Below are 22,035 nucleotides of genomic sequence, written 5' to 3'. Positions count from 1 at the left end.
TTCTAGTTCCATAAACTAAGTTGTGTCAAAATCATAGCTCGTTCTAGTACATATGATAAAAAGAATTAAGATAGTGTTGGAATTCTTATGGCAAAGTTAGAATTCCATGGCCAATTAGAAAAAAAAAAGATAGAGTTTTATAAATCTTTACTTATCTTGTAACTCAAAATAAAAAATCTGTAGCCTATATATGAATAGATTTATATATAAACTGAACACACTCTTTTCCAGGACGGGGGAATTCAGCTAAACACAGGAATATGCCTGCTATCTCTTTTCTATTCAAAGCAGATGTAACCTCTTTGCATCAGCAGAAAGATGAACATTTTCAAATACAGTTTTTCTCACACTGCTTCTTATTACCGTCTCATGACATCAAGCTGGAAGCAGTCATCTGGGGAGGTATTGTAATATTCTTTAGTTGAGAGTGATGTTATTTTCGTTGAGGTACTGTCCCTAAAAATAATCATTCCACTCACACAATAGAATTCAAGCATGGTACGCTTTAAATCGCACAGAAAAAAATGTGGAAAGGATACAAAATCCAGCATTTCTAAGCCGAGAGGTTGGCAATATGTATTCTCTGTAAGAAGTTTAAGGCAAAAACTTAAAAACAAAGTGATTTTGCCTGAGACCCATCAGAAATACTCAGGGATGAGGGCACAGAGAAGCTAGACACACACATTTTTTGTGTGTGTGTGTTAAGATCTCAACAATCAAAATGCATAGCTGCCAACAACATTGGGCTGTGGAAAATGATAAGTACCTATGAGTGTCATCTACAAGATGACAGGATCTGTCAGAGTTTATGCAGACTTTTCATTATTGCTTACATGGTTGATCGATGAGTGGATGAAAACCAATTCCTCTGGGTGAAAAATATTCAATTACCTAACAAGAAAGTAATAACAAGTTTTTGTTGTTGTTATAAGAAACTGATCAGAAAAACTGAGTGATGAGGAAGTATTTCTGAGGCTGAACTCCACCAAAAAGTCACCCCCCACCCTTTCCTGGGGAAAACATTGTAATCTTCAGGAAGCCTCCGTGACCCAGCAGTAGAGGGAGGGAAGGCTTCCGCTAAGCCCCTGTAGCAGGCGATTTTTGAAAGCTTTGCTGAGCACGGCAATCACCTTTACATTCCAGCATTGCTCAGTCACACAGTCCAAGAAAATAATAATCGGCGTATAAAGAGCTCTAGAAATCTTATCAACCAATGATGTCTGCAGACTGAGGAAGTGTTTGAGAGGCAGCACTTCTGTCATCAGTGTGTCAGGGATTATATAAGGCATTGTCTAGTTTACTGAGAATTGATGTGAATAAATGTAAAATCCAGAACATGGCATTTTGAAGAGGCAAGAGAATTGATTAAGAGCACATTAAAGAGGATTGATAAAAAATAAGCACGACTCTTACCTTAGCTACAACTGGTCTAGATATTCATTAATTGCCAAGAATACAGAGCCTGAGGTCAAAAATGGACCAATACTGCCATAGATCAAGGGAGACACTGTTATATTTATATTATGTTTATACTTAAAATAACTGATAGTGAATTGAATAAAACTTATTTATACCATGGGTTCATTATCTACATTACGATTTTTTTTTTTTTTTTTTTTTGTCGTGCTGCTCTTCATAAAGAGACCCATGTGGAAATGTACACAGGTCGACCCCAGTGCTGCTATATCCCTGTGTCCACTGGAGTTCAGTCAGGAAGCAACCTAAAATGACTCTTGTGGATAAGACCATTTACATCTGTGTGTGAGACACGTAGCGCCTCAGAGTACGGCTGTGCCTTCCTTGGGTGCCCACCCAAGGGTGTTCGTAGGGTCTGAAATGACCACACACTGCACTGCACTTACTGGGCTGCGATCTCAGCTTAGGACTCTATCAGCCTGGGAGAAGCAGTGTTGTTATAATTTGTTGTTATAATTTGTCCAATATTGTGCTCCTTCTGGTTTTGTTCTGTTGAGATTGTTGAAAAGGTCAGACATGTTTCAAAGGGTGGGGACATAGACTTCAGAGTTGCATGGTTCTGGAATACTCTTTTGGGTCTGGAAGTGTTGTAGCCGTTTTTGGAAAATACCTTCTGCCATAGTCTTGATTATAGGATCATTAATTTAAAAAAATAGTGGGATCATCAAAAGTAATTAATAGCTCTACTGTGTCATTCAGGAGCCTGGCCAGGAAGACAGGATGTGCTCAAATGGTTGCTTAGCCACACCTTTAGGAGTCTCAGTTTTTGTGATAAAGAGAGGCTGAGGACTTTCCACATCTTAAGTTCTGCTTCAGTTTTGCTTAACAGTTCTGCCTTTAAGTCATTTCTCTCTTCTCACATTTTACTATAAGCAGTCAGAAGGAACCAAGCCAAACCTTCAACACTGCTTAGAAATTTCTTCAGCTAAATATTCCATTTCATTCACCTTTTGCGAAATACTAGAATATGAATTCAATTCAGCCAAGTTCTTTGCTGTTTTACGTTTCCCTCAGTTTCCAATCACATGTTCCTTATTTCTGTCAGAGGCCTCATCGGAATGGTCTGTACCATCCACATTGCTACCAACATTCTGTTCATGATTAACTTAAGTAGTGCCTTAGAAGACAGAAGTTTTCTCTATTACTCTCCTGTTTCCTTTCTGCGCTTTCATCAGAATTGTCCGTAATTGTCCATTCATGTATCAATTCATGTCTTAGTTCCGTCAGGCTGCTGTAGCAGACATTCCAGAGACCGGCTGGTTTAAACAAACACGTATGTCTCCAGTTTTAGAAGCTGGGGTGTCCATGATCAAGGCACAGTCATGTTTAGTGTCTGGTGAGGGCCCACTTCCTGGTTCAGAGGGCCATCTCCTCGCTGTGTCCTCACATGACAGAGACTTCTGTGGGTTTTCGTTTATAAGGGTAGTGACATCATTCATGAGGGCTCCACCCTCATGACCTAATCACCTCCCAGAGGCCTCACAATCACATGGGCATTTAAGGATTCAACATATGAATTTTGAGGGGACACAAATACTAATTCTGTAGTATTCTCTTTCATACCTTCAATAGTTTTTTTTTTTTCTTTCTTTCTTTCTCTTTGTTCCAAATGCCTCTCCTTCTTTCTTTGTCCAGGTACCTACATCCACACGTAGCTTTCATTTGATTGGTGACTTCTTTTGGAAAGGCATTTTTAACTTACGGTCTAATTTGGATAACTTTTTACTATTCCTATACAGTTGTTTTTCTTTTTCTTTTTTTTTTTTTATTCCCCTAATAGTCTAATAACGAACTTGTCCTTCTGGGTGCAATGAGTTCTCAACAAGTGTGTTCCAGAACACAATGCACTGCATATCCTTCACAGAAAGGCTGGCAAATTTTACTTTATACGAAAGATTTACTATTACCTTAACTGAGGATGGTCATATCTATTAGATGGATTATTGAGTTGTCACATGTGCTGCAGACACAAAAATAATGAATACTAATGGGTTAGAATGTCCTTACTGCCATCTAAGGATAGGCCAGGTAACTGTCTGGTAATCTTTTAAGGTCCAGGTCCTTGTAAAGCCTACCATGGTATCCCAAGAAAGGTTGGTCTCTCTTTTGTTTCCCGCTGTGTATGCCACTCTTTTGCCACCTAACACACATATTTGCAATCATTTGTTTATACATCTGTCTCTGAATGGCAAAAGGCAAGATCATGTCCTTCTCATCTTTCTGATCTATATCCTAGTGCTGCATCAGGCATGGTGTGCGGTCAGTAAAAATATAGCAAAGGAAGTGAATGAATTAATCAAATAAGTACAGTTTCACAGCATTCAAAGCAGAAAACAATAGAATATTCACATATACTCAAAAGCCCAGGAACAGTAAGTTATGATTGCCCAAGAAGGAATTTATGATGTTTTTGGTCAATCATATGCAAATTAAAATTACTTCTTATAGTTTATTGTCTATTAGATGACATGATGATGGTAGACTATAAAGGAATAACTCTAGTTGTTGACATAAAATTTGATTAAGTAGAAGTGGAATGACTGCTTCTCAGAGTTTTTGAAAACCAAACGACTGATATTCAATCCCAGTTCCTTAGGACATTCAGATTTCATTGTCTAAAATCAAATGCATTGTACTTGGCCCCAGAACTTGCCACAAACAATTGACCTCATCTTCTTTCTCTCTCATCCGGCTGATGGCTTGAAATCTCAAAAATAATTTATGGCCATTTTCTATTTGCCATTCCCATGCCCTCTCACATTTGACTCCTGTTAATCTGTGTCTTTCCATTCTTCTTATGATTCATATTCTCACAGCCTCTGCTTCAACTAAACTACATTGGGATCTCAGAGCAATCTTTTAATTATTATCTTACTTTGCATTTCTTTATTCCATGATGCATTCCATAAACCCATAACCTACATAATCTTTCTAAGAGAAACTAAAACACAACAAACAAAAAATTCACTGCTTTTATCACTATCATGCTCAAAAATCACACCAGGCTTTTTCTACTCCCTCCTTATTTTTTGCAGCATAATATTCAATAACTAAGGCCTCTTTTGAAGACACTCCAGCCAACTTTCCCAGTATAGCTCTCATTACTCTTTCTCTCAAATCCTCAATTTTAGTAGTTTTGTGGTCCTCAGAACTGGCCTTGAAAGTCTCATCCATGAGTTGTTTTCTATGAAGCAATTGATGTGATTTCTTCAATAAGTCAATTGTGTTAAAAAATAAGGGTTAGTCTGAATTTGAAGATAATTAAAACACATAACAATTCAAAATGTGGAATTTATTGAATCCTGATTAAAAAAACAAAACAAAACAAAACTGAAGTGTCTTTTTTAAACAATCAGGAAAACTTGACTACACAGATATATTTTTTTTTAATTTTCAATAAATATGCAGTTGGCCCTCCATATTCCTGGATCTTGCATCTGTGTATTCAACCAACCGTAGATCCAAAACAGTATTTTCAATGTGTGATTAGGAATCTGTGGATGTCATGCCCTAACTATATGCATTGTTTTATGCCACTTTATGTAAGGGACTTGAGCATCTGATTTTGGTGTCTACAGGGATCCCAGAATCAATCCCCCATGGACACCGAGAGATAACTAGAGTTAAGGTTTTGGAAAGTCAAAAGTTATATGCAGGTTTTAGACCACACAGGCATCAGTGCCCCTCACCTCTGCATTGTTCATGGATCAACTGTACATTTTCTATTTTGTGTTAAACTTGTCTGTTCAAATGGGTTGTAGTTCTCTATGAGTCAATTCCAACATATCATCTTTTTCCCCACAGCAATGAGGATATTTAGATTTTCGTTATATGTTTTCTATTTTACAATTTTGTGGTTGACTCCACAGGGACTTATCCATGTATTTTTCATTTTTTAAAGAAAAGAAATTAAATACAGAAGTATTTTTTTTGTTTATGCCATGTGTATGATATGGAGGACCCAAATATGGCAAGAGGAAAGGCAACACATAGCAGTGAGAATAATTGTGGGTACTAATAAATGTACACAGACCATGCAGTACTAAGACCACACTCGTAGACCACACTCAATGCATACTTGTCCCCCCAAAATAAATGAATGTTTGATTTGCTCATACTGTGAAAAATATTGTATTCTTATGTCAAGAATGTTTTTTTAATTGACTAAACTGATTTCTGCTTATTATAACAGCCAGAAGTCTTTTTAAGTAGTTCTAACAATTTTCTGTAGCAGCGATATTGTGCAAAGGGTTATCTGTAAAGAACTGCACAACAAAACACCCGGCTACACTTCGATGCATATGCAGTTTTCAGTTGCTGTGGATGGAGTCCATCTCCTTCCTCTTCCTCTCCAAGCAATACCACGGAAGGATTAAGTTAGCTGAAGATCCCTGAGGGTTTATTTCTCCCATCTGCCATCCAGAGCTTTCCCCTATATCCCCCCCTTTGTCTCTATTAGAGTTTATAGAAAAAACTAATAAAGCATGAATCAACTCTGATTAGCAGCGCTCTAGAATACAGCAGAACTGTTTTAGACAGTAAATAAAGCTGCCATCTCACCTAATAACACTGGGCAGCTCCTCAGAGGGCTTTGCACAGCATCACATTTTGTTTCTGGGCAGCTGCATATAAATTTCAATTATTATGTTATGTCTACTAAAATAATCTTGGGCCTCATTATATACCTCTGTGGTGTGGTGGAAGTAGGTGCTAATAAAGGCAAGGACTCTCTCCTGGGAGTAAAGTCTAGTCTGTTTGTTAAACATTTATGCTTACATTACATTTCACATTACTTCACTTGTTTGGATTTTCTTATGGTTACATGTTAAGTTATTTGGAGAACTGTGAACACATAGCCCTTTCTTTTCAGGATATGTAAACAAAGTACAGCAAATATAAATAAATTAATTAAAGATAGAATGACAACTGTTTATAAACACATATTGAAATCTTCTACAGTAAATGCTAACAAATTAATTGCAAATCAAGTAAAAGTTAAATAAAGCCAGCTCTCTAAAGCTTCTTCTAATTATATGGCTCCCTGATTCAGTTTTCTATGGTCTAAAGATCATCCATTAATTTTTGTTTTTATTTATTTTTTATTTTTCAATTACAGTTGACATTCAATATTATTTTATACTAGTTTCAGGTGTACAGCATAGTGGTTAGACATATATATATATAATTTATATATATATATATATTTATATATATATTTTTATATATTTATATATTTATATATATTTTATATATGTATATAATTTTATATATGTATATTATTTTATATATGTATATTATATATGTATTTTATATATGTATATAATTTTATATATGTATATAATTTAAGAAGTGATCCCCCTGACTAGTCTAGTACCCACCTGGCACTATACATAGTTATTACCATGTTATTGACTATATTCCCTATGCTCTACTTTATATCCCCATGACTTTCGTAGCTCCCAATTTGTACTTAATCCTTTCATGTTTTTACCCAGTTTCCCAAACCCCTCCCATCTAGTGACCATCAGCTCTGTATCTTTGAGTCTGTTTCTGTTTTGCTTGTTCATTTATTTTGTTCTTTAGATTTCAGCAATTCCATTTCCAGGTGGAATTTCTGAAGAAATCCAAAACACTAATTTGAAAATATACATGCATCCCTAGCTTAATTGCAGCAATATTTACAATAGCCAAGATAGGGAAACAACCTAAATGCCCAATAATAGACAAGTATATAAAGAATATGTGGTACGTAGTATATACAATGAAATATTGGCCATAAAAAAAGAATGAAATCTTACCATCTGTGACAACATGGATGGACCTAGAGGGTATTATCCTTTCAGTTTTTAAATGTGTTCTTCATTTTATGTTATTGTTATTCATAAGATAATATATACCTGTAATAATAAGGGAAGCAATATGAATATGTATAAAGACCAAGTTAATTATCTCCCATCCTACTGCCTGCACATTCTCTACCATTTAGGGTAACTTCCATTACGTTCTCCTTCCTCATACATCAGTAGGCAATTTTCTCTCTAACCAGAATAAGGCACACATGAGTGTTTGGGGTTTGTGATTTCAAACAACAACAAAAAAATTATACTACACATACTGGGTCTTTGTCTTTTAAAACCCGATACGTACTATGTATATGTTATAACTCAATAGATATAATCTTTATGCATATTACATATCATACATGCATAAATGTAAGTATACGAATGACATATTCTTCATTTTGAGATTTTTTTTTTTTTAGTGCACTTTCTATCTTTATCTTTTACTTTTGGTTCATTTTTTACCTTCTCCCTTCCACACTCACCACCCCCACCCCACCCCAACATTGCACATCAGCTCCCTACCCCTATCCTAGCCAGATAACCACATGCTAAATTTTCTAGTATATTTCTCCCTCTAACCCCCTCTCTCTCTTTCAATATATACATAAAAATCCATATATACTTCATTATAGATATGTATCAATATAGATAAATATTACATTCAGTATTTTAAGTTTTGAGTTATTGTTGTTTTCAGAGATACAGATGTGTTGAACTTTTTGAGTGCCCTTTGGATCATGCAGGGAATTGGAGCAAAATCTCTCTGTTCAGGAACCAAATATGACTTAGTTCCACAAGGATTTAGGATTTTAAGGCTGTTAAAAGGGACTAGAAACAAATTCAGCGTTCGACTATTATTACATTTTCCTTTAATCTAGTTAAGGTCTAATGCTTGCCATTGCCTTCAGTCATCAGGCTGGACATTTTACTTTATGCTGTCAGGCATTGTAATTTTTTTCATAGGCATTTTTCGACTTGTCATTGTTATCACAACTTTAGTGAAAATGCCCCTTCTGACATCAGATGGTGCTGTATCTTCAAACCATCATCAAATGTTAATTTCCTGCCACAATTTACTCTCTGTGGCTTATAGACTCTGCATGATATCTCAATCATCAGGACACTCTGACACATCGTGACACTTCCATCCAAGGAAGACCAAGACGGGATTCTGTACATTTGAGGTAAGTAAGCAAATAATGAAATAACAGAGCACAGCATTTGGAGTCTACATGTAGATCTAGAGAGCGATGATGGTTTTAAAATTTACTCACCTGATTTCGTTAGTCTGGCTAGTCTCTTAGACTTGATGGAATATCACTTACTGAGATGGCCAACCTAGAAAAGCTAAAACAGATTTTCCATAAATTGTCCCTAAGGAGAACATATGCGGGATTATTCAACAGATTACTTAAATAGGTGCCTGATAATGAACTGTTGGTCAGCACCCTACAAGAAGTAACACATAGTGACTAATAGATCCCAAGGATTAGTCCTTAGAGTGCCATCCAGTAGAAAAACAGGTGCCTGTTTGTAAATCCTGGGGTATTTTCTGGTTTGTCTTGTTCCAATGGCCAGATGTGGGTCTGTGAACCTTGACCAGAGATGGGAATCACATTTAAAATGGCTGCTTTTTTGGTAATCATACGGATGGAGTTTGGGGTCTGTCCCCAGACATGAGGGATAGAGAGAGACCCTCCTCTGAGTAATCACTGCAACCTCTGTAATTTTATGGTAATTGCCCGTATGATGTTTTGTCACCTCTCTTGATTGTACCTTCTGTGAGGACAGAGAACATGCCCATCTCGTTGATATTTGTCAGCATCTAGGTCAGTGTCTCCAATCTGAGTTCCCTGTGTGGTCCTATATCCATTCCTTATTACCCTTCACCCCCACACTGCTTGAGCAAGTCCTTTAAATTCTATCTGTTAACTATCTAATTGATCTAAGCATTCTTTAAAATCGTAGATGCTGCTTCCTTACATGAAGACCTCTCATTCGCTGCTTGAATAGCCTCTTCAATGATCTTTTGGTTTGTGGTCATATACCTCTTGGCTAACTTTCTTTCAATTAGGTGCCATAATGATTTTTATAAACTATACATTTCTAAGGAAACTATCACAACTTTAGAAAACATTATCTAGTGCATCCATTGCAAGATGTATGTGACCTGGATATGGTGGTTTCTCGTAAATGCCCAGGGCCTCATTTCTTGCCACTTGCTTTGCTCCACTTACTTTGTAAGAGTTACATCAACCAAAAACTCGGCAACCCAGTACTTTTTCTATGCCCGCGCACATTCTGTTCCTCCTGCCAGGCAAGCACTTCACTTCTCTAATATCTTTCTCCTACATCAAGAATTGATTCACATGTAACCTCTCGTGAGAACATATTTGGTTCCTCCTTTTGCACTAACATCTCTCTTTTATGGATGCCAACATGAGCTTTCTTCTCTGTTTCCGCTTGAACTTTATATCACCTGGCATGTTGAAGTATACATGTATTTTTTTACGTGGTTGTTTTCCAACTTAACACATCTTTTCCCATTTGTAAAACTCATCCCTAACAGAAAGACTTATGTAGCAGTTACTCAATAAATATTGATTGAAAAAGTAAATAAGCAATAAATTAATAAAAGCCAACTAATCTCATTGGCCTTTCCAGAGTAAGTTTACAGAAAAATAAACCTTGAGTTGCCTACATTCCAAAATTGCAATTTACCTGGTATGTAGTCATGAAAGAACATCAACGTGAAAAAGAAAAATGTAGGTCATCTTGGACACTGATGTGGATGCATTGTTAATTTAATAATCTATACTGATTGTTTAGGATTGGTTTGGATTATTGGTAATGCAAATGGAGTACAACAGGTGTGCTTAAAAGATGCTGTAGGAGCAGTCACAGCCTCACACAAAAAATGGACTCAATAGCAGATAGTATTCCGTTGAAGCTAGGGGCCAAGTATCTTCTGTGACAGTATTGAGGTCAGCAGTCACGTCCATACCTATCACAACCACATGTATAGCCACAGTCAAAGAGTCTAATGGAACCAAAGCAGCAGGCATAACCATATCCACAGCCATCGCCACAGCCCAGTCCTCAATAGTATTTGCCATAGTAGCATTGAGGAAATTTTAATGAGTAAGCACGTTAAATATTGGGTCTTTCATGCAGTCTCACTGTAGGTGTGGCAAACCACAGGCACTCCTGACATTTTCATATAGACCAACTTGCATTTTAAAAAAATCTCATTAATCCCTCTTGTTTAGATTAAAAAAAAAAAAAAGATTTCGCATACCCATTAAAGTTGAGACTGTTTCCTTGGTATGTTAGGATTCTCTGAAACAGTTGATGTGCTTTAAATGGAAAAAAAAAAAAAAGAAAGGAAGAAAGACAAAATGCTGAATTCATTCACCTTGCTCACACTCATGCTGAATTTAACCTTTGTAACCATTCTGCATAACATCGCGTGGAGGAGGCAAAAGTCTTCTTCCTCCAATGATTTTGCTAATAATACCATTCATCTTATATGCAGATTTAAAACCTAATCAACACAGCTGTGATGTTATCTATATAAATCTTAGGAGACAATGGTGTATTTTCTGTACAAACTGTCACTTACTCCCATCACGCATTACTCTGTGGTTTTTGTATTGTTCTTTTCTATTGACAGTTAATGCCACATTGTTGCTTGTATAGTTTATTTTCTCCCCGTTCCTTAAAAAAAGTTGTCTAGTTGATTATCCTGTACCTGCACCAGAGTATACACATCTCTTCACCTGCAGGAAAAACATTGACAATCCTATTTGACTCCAAGGTCGTAGAGTAGGATTTCTTGAGACTCAAATTGATGGAAGGCATGATGACTAATTTTTTATTTAGAGATATTGGTTCTCTATGTATTATATACCTGTACATAAACTTCAGTTTTGAGGGGCAGGTTGAATTTGGATATTATGGTTGAAAACAACTGAGAATTTTCCTTCATCACAGTCCTTTAGCAATATGCCTGATTTGGGTTGTTATACTGAAACCATTCACTTTTAGGTAGTGCCACCATATTGGCAGAACGATCTTTAATCCAGGGTTAATTTTTTTCTTTTTTTGATGAAGAAATCAGCATAATTGTATGTTGAGAAATAGGAGAGTGGAAACCATGAGAAAGTGAGCCACTTCTATAGTTAAATTGTGCTTTCTAGACTTCCTCAAGCCTATTATCGTATATATCACTTTCACTTGATGATGGAACAGTTGCTGTATATACACAAATTTTAGGCTCATAGAGCCAGGAAATATCTAGTTCAAATAATATGGTAACTTAGTGGTCCATGGTTAAGAACTCAGGAATCTGTAAAAACTAAACTCATTGAAAGAGAGAACAGATTAGTGTTTTCCAGAGGCGGAAGGTGAACGGTGGGCGAAATGGGTGAAACTGATCAAAAGGTACAAACTTCCAGTTATAGGATAAATTCTGGGGTTGTAATGTACCACATGGTGACTATACTTAATAATACTATTTTACATATTTGAAAGTTGCTAAAAGACTAGATGTTGAAAGTTCTCATCACAAGAAAAAAATTGTAATTATGTGAGATGATGGATGTTCACTAAATGTGTGACAATCATTTAGCAATATATCAAATCATTATGTTGTAGACCCTAAACTTATATGATGTGATATATCAATTATGTCTCAATAAAACTGGAAAAATATAAATAATTAAAAACAAAAACTCAGTAATGATACATAAGCTGTTTCTCCGGGGGCTAATATGAATCTACCGAAGACATCATAGATTTGCTCCTGAATCCTAAAAGTGTTGGGACTCACCTACACAGACCTGTGAAAGCTTCTGAACACAGGCCTTATCTTCCGTGGTCACTTTCAGCACCATTGAATCTATTGCTTTATATGGTCCAGATAGCAGAACAGTAGCTGCAGCACCCTGTGATGAGCTGACTATTGCACTAATTCACTAAAAACTGGCAGCCATTTTATTACTTTCCAAATGGATAACGTGTAGTATGCTGAAATGTGCAGTACGTTGCACAGAAAACCCTAAGAGCGCACTAAATATTGTGCTTCTTGATAAGTAATAGAAGGAGCCAAATGTAACAACTTGTCCTTCGCCCAGATCACTAGACCCCTAGAAATTTCACTGAGGTGGCAAGTGTCAGGATTTTTGTAGGATTTCTTTCCCACCCTCTGATAACCTAGATATTTGGGGGCAGGTGCTAGTTTCTGGTGCTAGACACCTGGTGCACGTGCTAGACCCTAGCACACTGGGTCTAATCACCATCATTTATCAATATAGTGGACTAATGTGACGTCCTCTGGAATGCAGAATCAAAGTCTCTGTAGACTAATTTATGCGTGAGGGCTAGAGATTTAGCATAATTCTGAAGTAGGGCAGTGAAAGAGTGCTGCTTGTCCTGCCAGCTCAAAACAAACTGATTCCAGTGTTTTTGACTTATAGGGATAGAGTAAAAAAGGGACTCTCTGTCAGATCAAAGGTACGTACCAGGTTCCAGGGCATGTGTTTATAATGTTCCAGTACAGAACCAATATCTGAAATAAAAGCTACATTTGGAATCACCCCTAGGTTAAGTTTATGATAACCCACTGTCATTACTCCAAATCCATCTACATTTTGCAGAGGACAAATAGGCAAATTGAATAAAGAGGTGAATTTGCCAACCCTGAAACTTTCAAGACTTTAATGGTAGTATTGTGGGTTGAACTGTGTCCTCCTAAAGATATATTAAAGTCTTTACTCCTAGAACCTGTGAATGTGAGCGACCTTGGAAATAGAGTCTTTGTAGGTGTAATCAAGTTAAGATGAAGTCATATTCAATTAGGGTAGACCTTAAATCCAGTCGCTGGTGTTCTTATAAGATGGTGATGTGAGGATGAGACACACAGGGGGGAAGTCATGTAACAATGGAGGCAGAAATTGAAGAGATGTATTTACAAGGCAAGGAAAACCAAAGATTGCGGACAACTATCAGAAGCTAGGAAGAGGTAAGATAGATTCTCTTCTAGAACCTTCAGAGACAGCATGGTTCCACCAGCACTTTGGTTTTGAATTCCTGGCCTCCAAAACTGTGAGAGGATAAATGTCTGTTACTTTAAGCCACCAAATGTATGGTACTTTGCCATATCAGCCCTAGGAAACTACTATAGGTAGCATTCATCTTCATAATCTTTCCAGAAATAAACTATTTTATTTATTTATTTATTTATTTATTTATTTATTTATTTATTTATTTCTTATGTACTTACCTACTTACTTAGTTATTTGCTTACTATTTTGGTAAGAAGAGGTAGCTCTAGTGCTTTTGTTCTTTCCTATCGTAAGAGACCTCACTCCAGGAAACCATTGCTCAGATTCTGCCAGTTATAAATATGCTAACCGTGCATATTTAACCATGCACTCACAGGAAGGAGTCATGGATTCACTAAGGCCATTAAAAGATCTAAGCCAAAGCTCTATTGATGATTGGCCTGGCCATAATGGTGTTCCAGGACTCTAAAAAGCTAGTGTCAGTTGAGAGCCAGTATCTGGTAATCCCTGAAAATTCCAGTGCTTTTTCCTTCCCCAATGCTCTGTCACTAAAATTGTCACTGTCATAGTCAATTGTCACCGGTCCTTTGAGGAAGGCTGAAGAAAAGGTTTACAGTACAATTTTTAAGCAATGTAGCAGGGACCTTCCTCAAGGGACCTGCCTCCCATTTATTTAAGGAGCTTTGAGTGTGTAGACTAGCTTAAATGGAAATAATGAATGGGTTAATGTATATATAATGTGTAGTTTCTTTTGCCTTCAGTCTCACAGACTACTCATTTCCAAAGTTACTTAGGTCTGCAACATTGTTCCCTACTATCTTCAGCGAAAATGTTTCATACATTTGTAATACAGTCAGGTGATTTTGTAATATTCTGTGTTCCATTTTGGGATTCCTTATTCTTCTAAATGATTTTTTTAAAGTTCTCATAAATTAAGGTTCAGTCTTTGTGCTGTGAATTTATATGGGTTTTGACAAATGCATAGTGTCATCTATCTGCTAATACAATATCATGCTAAATAGTTTCACTGCCCTAAAAATATTTCCTGTGATTTCCCCTCTATTTGAAACCCTGGAAACCACTGAACTTATTACTATCTCTATAGTTTTACCTTGTCCAGAATGTTATATAATTGAATTATATGATATATAGTCTTTTCACACATGGCTGTATTTGATTAGCTAACATTTTTTGGGGGGATTTTTGCATCTATGTTCATGAGAAATATTATTCTTTAATTTTCCTTTCTAGTATTATCTTTATCTGATTTAGGTATTAAGGTAATGCTGGCATCTAAGAATGAGTTAGTTAGGAAGTGTTTTTCTGCTTCCATTTATTGGAAGATATTGTGGAAAATTGGTATCATTGCCTTTTTAAGTGTTTGGTAATATTCAATGGTAAAAACATTTAGGCATGGTAATTTCTTTCATGGAAGATTACTATTTAGTGATTCAATTTTTTAAAATAGATATAGGACTCAAAGTTATGTTTCTTTTTGTGTTAATTTTGGTAGCCTGTGTCTTTTAAGAAATTGGATCATCATAATTTTGATATAGACCTGTTTCCAGTATTCCTTTATTATTCTTTTTTTAATTAAAATTTATTGAGGTGACATGGTTAGTAAAAATACATAGGTTTCAAGTGTACAATTCTGTAATACATCATCTATATATCACATTGTGTGCTCACCACCCAGAGCTTTCCATCACCATATATTGGATCCCCTTTACCTTCTTCTACCACTCCCCTCCCCCCTCTGGTAACCACTAAACTATTGTGTGTGTCTATGAGTTTTTGTTTCTTTGTCTTATTCCTTTGTTGCTTTCAGTTACGTATCCCACATATCAGTGAAATCATACGGTTCTCGACTTTTTCTGTCTGACTTATTTCACTCAGCTTAATAATCTCAAGATCCATCCATGTTGTCACAAATGGCACTATTTCATCTTTTCTTATGGCAGAATAGTATTCCATTGTGTATATATTCCACATCTTCTTTATCCAATCATCTATCAAAGGCCTCTTTGATTGTTTCCATGTCTTGGCTACCGTAAATAAAGCTGCGATGAACATCGGAGCTCATATATCTTTACGAAGAAGACACAAAGAAATGCAAAGACATTCCGTTTTCATGGATTGGAAGAATCAATACATATTTTATTTCATTGTTTTAAATTAAAGTTTATCGGGGTGACAATTGTTAGTAAAGTTACACAGATTTCAGGTGTATTTAAAATGGCCATATTACCTAAAGCAATATACAGATTTAATCCAATCCCATCAAAATCCCAATGGCATTTTTTAAAGAAATAGAATAAAAAATCATCATATTTGTATGGAACAATGAAAGACCCCAAATAGCCAAAGCAATCCTAAGAAAAAAAGAATAATGCTGGAGTTATCACACTCCCTGACTTCAGCTTGTACTACAGAGCAAAAATAATCAATACAGCATGGTATTGACAGAAAAACAAACACCCAGACCAATGGAATAGATTGAAAACCCAGAAATAAACCCACATAAATATGGACAGATAATTTTGCACAAAGGAGCCTTTATTATTCTTTTAATGTTCATGGGATAAGTAGTGACAATCTCTCTTCTATAGGTAATTTGTATATTTTCCCTTTCTTTTTGTTTTTGGCTATCCTGACTAAAGATTTATAAATTTTATATTTTCAAAGAACTGGTTTTTGTTTGTTGATGTTCTGTATGCTTTCCTGTTTTCAATTTCTTTGAGTTTTGTTCCAATTTTGTTATATTTTTTTCATACGCTTTCTTTAGGCTTACATGCTCTTCTTTCCATAGTTTCCTAGGATGTTTAGACTTGTTTTCTTTTTTAATATATACATGTAATGTTATAAATTTTCCTCTAAGTGCTGTTTTTGGTGCATTTCATATATTTTGCTAAATTATATTTCATTTTTATGAAAATTTACTGAATCTTTTGTTTACTTATGAAGAGTTTATTAGATGTAAGATTGTTTGACTATTATATCCAAGTGTTCCAAAATTAAATCATGTGACTTAATAAGACATTTTGTTCTATTTTGAGAAGCAATTACTCTAAGGTTGATGATCAATTTGTCATTCTTTCTTTATTCTCAAATAACGCTAGGTCTGGAAGACCAGGGATGACATTTTCCAAGATGCCTTGCAAAACAAGATTCTCCATGAATGCCACCAGTGAGAGAGCTTTGAAAGAGATTTAGAAGACATTAGGAGGCATTAGAGGTCCTGTTAAATCTTTTGAGTCACTAGGCAAAGTGAAAAGCCTCATTGCTAAGCTTACTTCACTTTTATGTCAGAATGACCTTGATCAAACATGGGCTTTTAGAGATTCTCCCCCCAATTTTAATTACCAGGTTAGTTGAAATGATATGTCCTGGTTACTTGGTACGACATAAGGCATGTAATCCTTAGTCCAAGTTTTAGGTTGTTGGCTTGTTTTTTCTCATTTGCTCAAAAGGTGGTCGAAGAATAGAGTTTATATATGTGGATTTGTGAGTGTGTGGAAGACACAAGATAACTGAACGGGATAAAAGTCACTATTGCTATAGGGTGGAAATGCTGGGTTTTAGGATACATATGTCTTTAGCATTTTTAGATGCTGCAAAACTGTTTCTGTAAGGGCTATGCCAATTTACAGGCCCACCTGTCATGTTTGTGAGTTCCAGTCGCTGCACATTCTCAAAATTTCTTGGTATTTTCAGTGTCTTTAATTTTAGCCATTCTGAGGGGTATCCAGTGCTATTGTGTTGTGGTTATAATTTGCATTTTCTTGCTCTACTGAGGTTGGTTATCTTCTGCAAAATGATTGTCCAAGGTTTAGGCCACTTTTACTTATGGTTTATGTCTTTGTCCCGTGATTTGTAGGTATTTTTATTTATCTTTCGTACAAATCCTTTTTTACATATGATGTTTTGTAATTATCTTCACCCCATCAGTGGCTTTTTCACTATCTTAAAAATAGAAGTTCTTGATTTTAATGAAGTTCAATCTATTAATATTTTCTTTTATAGTTAGTGCTCTTTATATCTTGTTTAAGAAGTTGTTGCCTACTTCAAATTAATCAAGACATTTTTGCATCTTATTTTGGTGTAAGGTATGAATTAAGATTCATTTTCTATCACACTGTTATCAAATGAATAATAGTTTATTATGAAGTCATCTTCTACACACAGTGGTATCCTAGTAGTGTAAATCTGACAATTCATATTTTTGAGGCTGGTTGTAGACTTTCTTTTTTCTTTTAGCCTATATGCTATATTTAAACCAGTACCAACTGGATAGTCATTTGTTGACAGTCACAGGTCTATACTTTCCTTTCCCCGTCTTTGTTACATTTGTGTATTTACATGTTATTGCTCTGGTTAAGACCAAAGTAGTACAAACTTTTATTAAGTGGTGATAATGATCATTATCTTGTTCCTACCTCAGGTGGAAATTATTCTATGTTTCAGCATTAAGCATGATATAACTGTAGATTTCATGAGTATGTAAATGCCATTTATCAAATTGTGAAAATTATTTTCCATTATTAGTTTACTGAGATTTTTAAAAATTCATGAATGCATACTGAATTTTATATTTTATCTGTATCGATTAAGATATAGGACTGTTTTTTGTTGTTAATGTGGTGAATTGCACTGACTGAGGTTCCATATATTAACCTGGTCTAGGATTTTACAATCTTGGAATATAGCTTATAGGTTATGTTTTTGGTCATTAATATGTTTCAGGTTTTTATAGCTATGTTCACAAAAAAATAGTCCATTTTCTTGTATGTCCTTGTTAAGTCTTGATATTGTTAGTGTTGCCCTTTTCCTGTTCTGTGGAAGAGATTTTGTATAATAGGTATTTCTTTTTTTCTTAAGTGGTTTAAATAATATACCAGTGAAGCCACCTGGTCCTGGATTTTTAAATTTTTTATTCTGCATGGATGTTTTAAAATACAATTCAATTTTATTTTATAAGTATTAGACTATTTGGATTTCCGATTTCTTCTTGTCTCTGTTAGCTGAATAGAATCTCCTCGGGTGAAATTCCATTTCTCCCGTTGTTCCTTGTGTGAGTGGCGAGTGATCGATATCAGAATGAGTGAAACAAACAGATTGTTATGACTACAAAGCAAAAGTTGGAACCACATACAAGAATCAGTGTAGGAGGAAAGCCTTGTTCCAAGTTGTTGAAGCTGGAGTGTGCATATGGGGGCCAGGGCTCTCGTTATTGGAGGAGTTTTGCATAATATTGACAGGCTGAGCCATTGAATCAGCAACCAGGAGGCATGGCAGATGTTCTCCTCTTTTCCCTTGAACTATAGAGGAGCAATCAGAAGCATGTGATGTGGAAGGAACAAATTGTAATCACACAGGAGCACAGTGGCATCAGGACACTGCCAACAGTATGAATGTATAAGAATAGTGCTGTTTTTATAGGCAATACATCATTTAAAACCTTAATATATGAGGATAAGAATTTAGCCAGCTCAGATGTAGATGACTGGAGTGGCTCAGATTTACATGAAAGCATTTTATGTAATCATTTTTTAAAAAAATGTTGACCACACCATTGCCTTTTTTTTTTTTTTTTAATGTTTGGTATAATTTATGTTAAAATATTTCAAACAGAAAAGTATAAGGCCAGTGAAAAAACTTTCAAAGTTGTTTTCACTCACATTCCTTAATTGTAAACATTTTATTATATCTACCTGTCTTTATCTATCTATTATCTATCTATCTATCTATCTATCTATCTATCTATCTATCATCTATCTATATCTATCAATCATCTATCTCTATCTGACTTCTACGTATCATAATCTTGTAAAATGCTGCCGTTCAAGATGTGGGTATCGTAGAGGAATCTCTTAAACATCTCAATTCTAGGAGTGGGGATCCTCCAAATACAATTCTGCTTCATTCTCTGGAGTCACCTTCTGTTTTACATTTGTCTTGGGTTTACCATGCATATTTTTTGGACAGTAGCAGAGGGCAAACATAATACAGGACTGTTTATCATCCTCCTCACCATTCAGTTGAGAATAGAGGTGCTTTGTGCAAATGGAGAGACATTTGTACTCATGGAAAGTCTAAAGCAGCAGTTTTAAAAGACTCTGATTTAAGCTTTTCTTTAAGGTAAAATGTTACATTTCATGTGTTCCATGTTGTTCAGCATGGAGTCAGGTAGAAGAAGTGAGACCTGGTGGTGAGGAAAAATAAAGAACACCAGGACAGTGGAACTGAGTGAAGCTTAGCTATGGAGGAGTATGCACAGAGCATCCTCCAAGATATCTGTTTCATAAGTGTATACTGGTGAATTATTGTATTTTAGTAGGTATTAAAAAGTAATTGTATTCATTAATCTATTTTTAACTGAAGGAGATTTTGGCATACAAAGTGATCTATATAAATCACACATCTTTACTCTTTATAACAACCAAAAATATTAAATGAGGGACCAAAACTATCTGAGCCTTGCATTTTATACTACGGCTAAGCAGAGTTTTCCCTCTTGCCTGACAAACAAACCCATATTACACAGCCTTATCATTTTACTATCCACTGTCTCTAGATGTGTGGCTGTTTATCTATAAAGATTCCTGATGTGTGTTTTTTCTCCCGTGAGCCCTTAAATGGAAGGTACACATCCAAACCTACACATCCAAATGACAGAGAGAAAATAATATAAATGCAAAGCATTTTGCAAAGGAAGAGAAAGTTTATTGAAACGTCAACTTAAAAACTTTTTCACATCAACGTTAAGTTAAAATGAAAGCAGAAGGAACACAATATCAAACATTTTTTTATGAATCATGGGGTATTACATGTGACTTTGGTCAATCCAGTTGAAACATGCTGAATTTGTAGTATTCAATCTGAAGTTGAAGTAGTCTAGGATAAAATTTTCACTGTTTGGAAAGACAAATATATTACTTATAAGAAGAACCCTGGAAGGATCATTAGAAGCACAGGAAAGGAGTTCTACAGGTTGAGTGGCTCCAGAAGTTTCTCAGTAGAATCCATAGGACCAATATCTGCCATAGCAAGATGGGCGGCAGCAGCCACATCCATATCCACCATAGCCACGGCCATAGCCATAGCCCAGGCCGCCATATCCATAGCCCAGGCCACCATAGCCATAGCTCAGGCCACCATATCCGTAGCCCAGGCCACCATAGTGGTTGCTGCAATGGCACATCGTGTTGGGAGTGGAAGGTTCAGTTGAGGAGCAGGTTAGCAGTTTTCTCTGTGTGAATGTTAACATCTGTTCCGGGCCTTTTATACACCATTCTTGGTGGGTGGAGCAAACCACGTGCAGGAGTCAGCCTCATATTTTACATTAATTTGCATACTTTCAGAATCTATGGTTCATTAGGCAGAAAGACATCCTCATAACTAAGAATCCTTTGCTGTGTGTCAGGATTCCCACAATCAAAGTAGATGCTAATAACAAGCAACCTTTGTTATGTTTGGAATGCCCTACTTACTGTGTTTTTGTTAGTTTAAGGTCTATGACAAGTTTGCACAGGAAACACATTTTTCTCATGCCCTTGGTGAGTATTATTTTTGTCATTATACTTTTCATCTCACAATGAAATGCTTGGTTAGGATTTATGAATATCTGTACATAGGTTCATGAATTGGAGACATTAATGAAAGTCACAAAGCTGCCAAATTACCTGTTTATTTCTTTAAGGTGCAAACAATTACTTTGCCTGGATATTAGTTTCCGGTGATTATAGTAGAATGACTGCTTATGCATTCCTTTGTTGTTTTAATGCCACCTCTTCTTTCACCTTGAATTTTGTTACTCAGCATTTTTTGCCTTGGTCTAGGTGATTTTACCATTGAACTATCCAATTTGCCATTTACTTATTTGTTAATTTTCCTTTAAAGGTATGAATTAAATTTCTTGGTTAGGTATGCAACTTTGTGAATTTGTATGGCACACTGCTATCACAACCTTCTGTTCCAAATTTGGATACTGACGAAGACTCGGTTTCTATTAAGGTACGGATATGAGATCTTCCGAACTCTTCTGTCTCTGGATCCAGGATTCCCCTTGCCCATTCTGTTCCCCTGTAGAAGTAGCATACGTTTGGCGAAGAAAACATGCAAACGTTGGCCCAATACTATTCCTGACTGGCAGTCATTTCTGTGAGATTGTGATACTTGGTAGAGAGGTAATAACTCATTTATATAAGTTACGGATTCTTTCCTAAGCAGGCTTATATTCCATATTCCTCTTTAAAATAGTCTAAGTTTAATAGTTGATGTACTCCTTGCCCTACACTGAATAGAGTCAGGTATAGACAAAACATTGTGTTGTGGAAAAAACAGGGACACAATGATGTCTTTGAGTGAAACCTACAGTACTAGATTTTCTATCATCAACTATGCATTCTTTTTTTTTTTTCATTTATTCAATAGATGCTTATTGGTAACTATGCACTCTTCTATCCTCTTTTATTTTCTCTCTTATGTGTTCCATTGACAGGCATATACATTTCCCACCTGTCTTGGTTGGAAGGACCCCATGCATTCTGCTGGTGATAGGCTCTTGAGCAAGACTAGGATGTAGAATAGAGATAGAAGGCATATAATTTCATTGACATGAGCAATAAGATACATGACCTTTGAAAATGTGG

At 35.8% G+C, this 22,035-nt stretch overlaps 1 protein-coding gene across 1 annotated transcript; it reads right to left on the bottom strand.

Moving 5' to 3' along the window:
- Positions 1–20,396: 20,396 nt before the first annotated feature.
- On the bottom strand, positions 20,397–20,585 carry LOC308507998 (keratin-associated protein 20-2-like; the record flags this gene model as incomplete). The annotated part of the gene is made up of 1 exon (XM_081074142.1): positions 20,397–20,585. One exon carries the CDS (start codon positions 20,583–20,585, stop codon positions 20,397–20,399), a length of 189 nt encoding a protein of 62 aa, XP_080930268.1.
- Positions 20,586–22,035: the final 1,450 nt, after the last annotated feature.

The sequence above is a fragment of the Rhinolophus hipposideros genome (assembly GCF_964194185.1).
Source record: "Rhinolophus hipposideros genome assembly, chromosome: 2".
Taxonomy (NCBI): Eukaryota; Metazoa; Chordata; class Mammalia; order Chiroptera; family Rhinolophidae; genus Rhinolophus; species Rhinolophus hipposideros.
Note: the sequence above shows the minus strand (reverse complement) of the source record. Positions and strands in the feature narration are given on the sequence as shown.